The sequence below is a fragment of the Triticum urartu genome, chromosome 6 (genome assembly GCF_003073215.2).
Source record: "Triticum urartu cultivar G1812 chromosome 6, Tu2.1, whole genome shotgun sequence".
NCBI lineage: Eukaryota > Viridiplantae > Streptophyta > Magnoliopsida > Poales > Poaceae > Triticum > Triticum urartu.
Genome location: NC_053027.1, coordinates 3,988,975 through 3,997,323, shown reverse-complemented (window position 1 = coordinate 3,997,323; position 8,349 = coordinate 3,988,975). Strand labels below are relative to the sequence as shown.

General features: G+C 47.9%; 1 protein-coding gene across 1 annotated transcript; it reads left to right on the top strand.

The window, feature by feature from the left end:
- Window positions 1-6,885: 6,885 nt before the first annotated feature.
- LOC125513995 lies at window positions 6,886-7,808 on the top strand. The gene is made up of 2 exons (XM_048679237.1): window positions 6,886-7,143; window positions 7,246-7,808. Exon 2 carries the CDS (start codon window positions 7,254-7,256, stop codon window positions 7,806-7,808), a length of 555 nt encoding a protein of 184 aa, XP_048535194.1. The 5' UTR covers window positions 6,886-7,143; window positions 7,246-7,253.
- Window positions 7,809-8,349: the final 541 nt, after the last annotated feature.

The following is an 8,349-nucleotide window of genomic DNA, read 5'->3' as shown; positions in this document are numbered from 1 at the left end:
TGAAACTCAAGCGGGTCACCTCGGGATTGCAACCATCATGCAAAGGAGTCATCAAGTCTACCTCCAGTTGCGCCAGTTTGGCCTCCTCTCTAGAAGAAGCTCTATTGGTAGTTGTCTTCTTGCGAAGCAGGTCTCGAACATGTGGGTCCAGCATGGCTGAACTTAGTAGCGACCAAGATGGTGGCGTGTCCGCGTCTTCTCTTCCTTGAACTGCCTCTTCGCCATCGACATTTCTGAGGGCGTCTTCCTCTTAGGGCACGCAATCGGTCATCTCTTCGTCTGATGGCCCCATATCATTATTTCCTGCCCCGTCGACATCCTCATCATCATCATCTTCACTTATCCATTGAGTATGGGCATGCATGAAACCATGCATGAGCAGGTGCGCCTTGAATGTGCCACCCTCAAAGGGGTCGAGCCTAACTATTCCTTTGCATTTTCGACACAGACATAAAACATCCTTCAGTCTTTTTTCATACATGTCGTCCACAGGGGATTGCCAGTATCTTTCCACCATCCCTCCATTGACCTTCATGATCACCTGTGCGCGGAACAAATATTATTACCACGTATATATGCATGCATGGATCAAATTCATACAAATATTCGGCATGACCTTCCCTAAACATAGGACATATTGAGTTTGCCCGAAATTCACTAAAACGGAATTGAATCGAAATTTCGGCAAAACATAGGCAAATCATGTCACCCACATTATTTCATCAAATACACAATGTAGGCAACTCAAATTATGCCACACACAATTCGGTATATTCTCATATATATAGGTAAAACTGTGTCTACCATAGCTTGGCACAGAACTATATATATATATATATATATATATAGTTCCGGTCCTTATCCACACAAAAACATTTTTTTCCTCACCTATGTGTCGAGAGGGATATCGAGCACCTTTCTTCTTAATTACCTAGTAGCTATATATATATATCTAGCTCCCTAGGGAGAGAGAGAAAGCTAGGGAGAGAGTGGGAAGAGAGGGAGAGAGGAGAAGAGGGAAGGCATTAATGGAAGGGGGTGGTGGAGGGCGGCAAAGAAGAGGGGGAGGGAAGGCGTTAATTGAGGGGGTGGTGGTGGAGGGCAAAGAAAGAGGGGGGTGGTGATGGGAGGGCTCTAATGGAGGGGTGTGTTGGAGGGGCAAAGAAGAGGGGGGTGGGGGTGGGGGGTGGAAGGGCAAAGAAGAGAAGAAGGGAGGGCTCTATTGGAGGGGTGGTGGATGGGGAGCATTAGAACAAGTAAGGTGCAAGGAAAGGGGGAGAAAGGAAGGGGGAGAGGAAGAAGAAAGGGGAGGAAGGAGGGGAAAGGTGATAGGTGGCTGGCGACCATAGCAGTAGCGCGGGGAGCCAAAACACGCTACTGCTATTGCAGCTTGCAAAATATCTACGGCTAGTGTTGCACTACCTATAGCGCGGTCTAGAAAAACACGCTACTATGTTATACATAGAAAAATAGCAGTAGCGCGTTTATCTAAACAGGCGCTATAGATCCAAAACTAACAATAGCGCCGGTTGGACGACCAGCGCTGCTAATATTTATTGACCAAGGCGTGTGGTGTGTTACACTTAGCAGTAGTGTGGGGCTAGGTAACAAGCGCTGCTGCTAACACATACTAGTAGCGCGCTTTCTACCTAGCGCTACTACTAACTACTAGTAGCGTGGGGTCATAAACAAACGCTACTGGTAAAATTCTATCTATAAGCATTTTCCTAGTAGTGTAACTGCGATCTTGTGAGTCTTGCTAGTGATCTAACTGTCATAATCCTTTCTCACATCACCACTTCCAGCAGAGGCAGACAATTCTTGTAGGTGGTCAGTTTTACTGCTTAACAGACAGCACACCTAGCTCAGTTGCCTACTACAGTCAAAGACACTAAGAATGTTTAACCTTCATTGCTGCCCAAGCCCGCACAAGAGATGGAACACCTATTGCGGCTCTGTCATCGGCTGCCTGAGGTCGCGCAACTGGCTGTCATACGTCTTTAGCTTGCTGCAGTATTGTGTGATTGCCAGGCCGCCTTGAACAACGGCATGGACGCATGGTACTCATCATCAATGTAGACGGCACGCGACAACTGGTTGTCACGGAATGTCGTCGATTGCCTCCCAGGCGGTGAACGTTGTGTCCTCGGGCTGTATCATGGCATCGAGAAGCTCGGGCAAAATTATGGTGTCGAGCCAGTAAATGAAAGTGTGATCAGCCATCATCTACTCCGGGTTGTGTGGACAAGCAACTTGCTCGGCATCGACATGGTAACATGTCAACCACACCATAGTGTCAAACAATAATGCTACACTTATGGATGACTTACGGAAGCTTTACAAAATGAGTAGGATAGAATCCAAAGTGGTCGTGAGCAGGCGCCGCGCAGCCAGACCATCCGCCTTCTAGCTTCTACCTAGAAAAAAAAGAACAGCCAGCCGCCTCCTCGTTTTCCAGACGGACTGCTCGGATTCCCTCGTTCCACATTGAACAGATGGCCGCTGGGATTCTAGGTCAGACGGCGTTGTTGCCGCAGCAGGTCACAGCCTAAACTGATGTCCGTTGCAGCCGCTCACCGTCGAAGCTTCGGCACCGCGGACGACGCTGGGGGACTAAGGTGTGTGTTTGGCCGAACTCGAGGACTAGATGAGGTGAGGTTCTTGCCCCAATATTGTTCAATCTCTGCATCTTCCATCTAACTTTTCTTGATCAGATTACGATTGATTTTTTTTTGTTTCAGCAGCTGCTGTCATCGCAGCCCCTCACTGTCGAATCTTTGGCACCGCGGACGATGCTGGGGGTGGACTAAGGTGTGTGTTTGGCCGAGCTCGAGGACTGGAGGAGGTGAGGTTCTTGCCCCAATATTGTTCAATCGCTGCATCTTCCATCTAACTTTTCTTCATCACATTATGATTGATTTTTTTGCCCCAATATTTTTTTATGTTCAATATCTGCACCTTTCTTCTGTCTGAATCTACAAAAGTGCAGCACATTATTTACGATTGATTGTTTGTTCATACGCATGCTTCTGAATGTATACATCTTGTATACTTCATGGTCAACATGCCAAATGTTAGCACAATATGTTACCATCCCCTATTAATTTAGTTATATTCCCTTTGAACAATAATAATGTTTAAAAGTTTCTTGATTTATAGAAATGGGTGATGGAATTGGTGGTGTCCGAGAATTAAGTGACATGCCTATTTCAAGCGATGTTGACACCATTAAGCAACGGAATGAGCAACGCGGAACCTGAACATGACCATGGTGAATCTCAACCAGATGCCTTACTTGGAGACCCTAAATTGGGGATGACCTTTGATACTGAGAATGAGGTGCGAGAGTACTACAACAACTACGCTAAAACAAAGGGCTTTGGTGTGACAAGAAGAAGCTCAAACAATGATTATAATGGACAGCTGAAGTATCTTACACTTTCGTGCTCTTGGTATGGTAAGACTCAGTCCAACTCAAGAAATATGTTGAAACCAAATCCAGCAACCGAGTTAGGATGTAAAGCTATAATCAATATTACCCGTGGTCCTGATGGGAAGTTTCGTCATTCAACCATCATTTTAGATCATGATCACACATTAAGTCCACACAAGTCTAGGATATTCAGATGGAACCAAAAGTTAGACTTCCATGTGACGCGAAGGCTTGAGCTGAATGACCGGGCTGGAATTCGAGTAAACAAGAATTTCAATTCTTTTGTTGTGGAAGAAAATGGTCATGAGAACCTAACTTTTGGTGAGAACGATGCTCGCAATTTTCTAGAGAAAACAATAAGGTTGAAACTTGGCAGAGGTGATGCTGAAGCGGTTCGTGATTATTTTGTCAAGATGCAATCCGACAACCCAAATTTTTTCAGTGTCATGGACCCTGATGATGAATCTCGACTAAGGAATGTTTTTTGGGGTGATGCAAGAAGTAGAGCAGTGTATGACTCTTTTCATGACGTCATTTCTTTTGACACAACATGTATGACGAATAAATATGATATGCCTTTTGCTTGTTTTGTCGGAGTGAATCATCATGGACAATCAGTTTTGCTTGGGTGTGCTCTATTATCAAATGAAGATACTGAAACTTTTGTTCGGTTATTTCAAGCATGACTCACATGTATTCATGTCAAATCACCATCCAAAAGCTATTGTAACGGATCAAGCAAAAGCAATTCAGAATGGTGTGGGAAGAGTTTTTCCAGAATCTCGACATAGATGGTGTTTGTGGCATATAATGAAGAAGATACCCGAGAAGTTTGGTGGATGTGATGAATATGATCACATTAAAGTTGCTATTGGCAAGGCAATTTATGATTCATTAACAATTACAAAGTTTGAAGTTGCTTGGATGCTTATGCTTGAGAAGTATGATCTTGGTGATAATGAATGGCTTAAAGGGCTTTACTGCAATCAGCAGCGATGGGTTCATGTCGCCACTTTGAGTTCAGAGGGATTCTCTGTAGGCATGTGTTGTGTGTTTTCTTACTAATTTTGTATTTATTTCAGGCTCTCTACATGAATTTCAGAAACAAAATGTCCAACAAAAAAGGAAATCATCACATGATGATATTCTAGAACAAGTCGTTGTGGAACAAGATGGCCAAGCTTGTAGTAGCATGGCTGAGGTATGCTTATTTCTCGCCATTTTATTTCTAGTAAACTCTTAAACATCCAAGTAATTTTATCACTTTCTTTGGAGCAGAAATCATTTGACTTGGGCATTACCAATGGCGACATAAATCCACCACAAGGATCGGCCACAGTATCACTTGGAGGTTCATCGACAATGGTTATGCCCCAAATTCTCGGAAAATATACGAGTATGCTATTTCAAGTTCAGCAGGGATCGACTGTAGAGCCTAGTTCTGCAGTATTACATTTCGATGAAAATTAAGGGCTCGACAATATGATGGACCAGGGTTTGGACATGATTTACATAGTTTGAAGATGTTGGATGCAATATTTTATATGACCTTGTCAACTTTAATGTAATACCTGATACCTGGTAGGTACCAGTGCACTAGAAAAGTAGACAGATTTATGTTTTGTCATCTTGTTTCTGCCGAAGGTACTTGAATTTGTCTCTGTTATATGGTTCAAGTATTAGTTGCTTCCAGTTTCAGTTCCAGTTCAAATGTTAGGTGGTTCTTTTATGTCGATCCTAGCAGAAACATCAGCAGCAAATACTCTTTATTTGTCATTCTCAAGAAACAATGACAGAATGTAAGAGGCAAGAATATGATGAAACCCACTTTTTTATTGATCTGAGGCAAGTACATGAGTGCACGAACGTGCTAGTCAGTCGTGGCTAACTAAATCCCTGAATAAGGAGATATGTTTACAATGATGATGCCCTGATTTTGCGCCCTCCTCTTATTAATAAACTGAACTGCCTTGATTTTGCGCCTTTCTGTATCAGCTGCTGGTGATGCTTACAGCTTTGGGATAACTCTGCTGGATCCTGAAGATGTTCACAGGGAGGGCACTAGCTGATGGTATGTTCAGAGAAGGATTGAGTCTGCACTTGTTTGCAGAGATGGCATGTCCTGACAAGATATACACATGCAGCCATATGATAATGACGATGATGCAAGATTGAATACTGTATTGGCTTGCTTAGCTTCTGTTATCAGAATCGGCATCTTGTCTAGTACTGTTTCATCACACATCTAACACAGCTCTGAATCTGTCAAGGAAAAAGTGACATCATCAGACAACCAAGGGACATAGGCAATTACAAACAACATGCAGGATTTTTGTGATTTTAGTTGCTCGGCATTGCAACAATGGAGGACCTCACTGTGCCACAATCCGACCAAGAGCTCGCGCTACCGTAGCCGACGACCAAGAGCTTGCGCCACCGCAGCCGACCACCAAGAGAATAAGCCGGCGGCGCAACGAGCAGAGTGTCTTGGTGGCCGCCATTCTGAAGAGCGGCCGTAGGCAGATTGGCGTTGGGGAGATGGGCCATGCCGTTGGTGGCAGGTCAGGGTGGACACGGTCCGGGCCGGTCCGGTCGCTAACCGAGCTGCAGTTTGGACCGGTCGCCGGCGGTCTGGACCGGACCGGACCGAGCAGTGCCGCGGTCCTCTTTTCAGGGACCGGACCGGCGGGTGTAAAGCTCGGTGTGTACCGACGGGCTCGGGCGGTCCCTGCGGTGGCCAGTCACTGCCATGTGGGGTCAGCATGTCGGAAAGGTGGAGGGAGAAGTAGCATGGTGGCCGGGGCCGTAGAAGATGCACCTGATGCTTGTGGTCGACAGGCGACGCTGCGGAGGAGATCCCCCTCATGCTTGTGGTGGTCGGACGACGCTCGTAGGCGGCAAGGAGGTGGTTGACTAAGTCAAGAAGTTGCCAATGGCGGCCGGTCTGCAGGCGGCGCTCTTGAAGCCTCGTGATCTCATGGGACGCGGAGGTCCCTCCATGGCTCTTCCTTCCCCGTGTCGACGGCATGTTGGCAACGAGATGCAAGCTCCCCGCATCGAAGGCGAGCACAACGAGAAGGTCGACAGAGGCCGCGCTCCCTGCTACACTATTTAGCGAGCCTGGACCGTTCCGAAACGGGCCCATATTTACAGACCGGACCGTCCATTATATTTAGCGAGGCTGGACCGAGCGGGCCAAGAGCGAACGGGCCACGAGCGGGCTGAAAAGCCCGCTCGCTATGTCCAGCCTGAATGGCAGGAGTGCCATCCATGCATGGCAGCGGAAGCAAGATCAACGCAGAGGCAAAAGGGATTTGACGAGGCTACGAACTCTCGTGCACTCTCTGACTAAAGTAGCAGCTGTTTCTCCTTTCGACAAGGGCAAATATGCCATTTCCATGCCTACAGTGAGTAGAGTCACATCGCTGGAAAGGAAACAAAAAAGAGCACACTCACATCGCATCTCGCTGTCTCAGGTTTCAGACTCTCAGCCGCCGCCGCTCCACCCAACGGCGCCGGCCGGTGGCCAGCCGCCGCTGCTCCTCCAGCTCCACCGCGTCCGTCCTGAACTCCGCTGCGTCCCTCACGCACTCCGCCGCGCCTCCCCCTACCCCGGCCCTTCTGCCCTGCCCCGCCCTCCTTTGCCCTAACCCTAATTCGTAGCGGCGACCAACGGCGGCGCTCCGGCCAGGCCTCTGGAAGAACAAACGGTGAGTGCCTCTGGTTTCTTTTACTCCTATCTTGACTCCTGCTTTTCCAATTTTGATTTGGTTTTAGGATTCTTGATAATTCTCTTGCTGTCTTCGCTACAGGCTGAAGTATGAGGAGCCGCCGCCGCCGTTGCTCGCCGGCGACGGCGTCCCCAGTGGAAGACGAGAACCTTCTCCCGGAGATCCTCCTGCGCCTCCCTCCGGACCCATCGTCACTCCCCCGCGCCTCCCTCGTCTGTAAGCGCTGGCGCAGCATCCTGTCCGATCCGGACTTCCTCAAGCGCTTCCGCAGGCACCACCAAAAACCTCCACTGCTCGGCTTCTTCAGAGGTAATTCAATGAGCACAGAGCACCACTTCACTCCTGTGCTCGACTCGCCGGACCGCATCGCTGCAGCCCGCTTCTCTGTGCCCAACAACAGCAACAAACACTGGAACTTCGTAGGCTGCCGCCACGGCCTCGCCATCCTAGTCAACATGTGGCTTCGTCAGGTGATGGTGTGGGATCCCCTCACCGGACAAGAGCACCGTGTGGCTTGTCCACCTGGGCTGGTGTTCGACCCGGAGGTCCACCTGGTGTACTGGGAGGCCGCGGTGATGTGCGCTGATGCCCAAGACGGGCACGTGCATGGGATTGCTTCTCGAGACCGCTCAAATTGGTCTTGATCTGGGTCATTGGATACAGAAAAGCATTCGCTTGCCTCTATGAATCGGCATCTGGTTTATGGGGAGACATTGTCTCCATGGAGTCAACAGACACGATGTTTGGCATAAGGCCTGGCATCCTTGTTGGGAGTGCACTTTGCTGGGTGCTTTGTGGTGGTAACGTCCTTGTGTTTGATGTTGAAAGTCAGCACCTTGATTTGATCAAGAGGCCGGTAGACTGCCCTATGAACACCACCTCCTATGGATTTGTTCAGGTCTTAAGGATGGATGATAACAGACTTGGCCTCGCATATTTGTCAAAACTGACCATCCTGTTATGGGAGAGGAAATCAAACTGTGATGGCGTTGTCACATGGGTGTTTCTGCAGAAAAGTATTCAATTGCAGGAGCTCTTTCCGCATAGAATGTTTAGTCGTTGCAAAAAGATGATAATAACAGGGTATGATGAGGACACAAATGTGATTGTTCTATCTACGATCCGCGGCGTCTTCACGCTCCAACTTGACTCGATGCAGATCAAACATATTTGCAAACGAGGTGG

What these genes read in the sequence shown, in the direction of transcription:
- LOC125513995 (XM_048679237.1), top strand. Translation starts at nt 7,254, where the DNA reads ATGAGGAGCCGCCGCCGCCGTTGCTCGCCGGCGACGGCGTCCCCAGTG.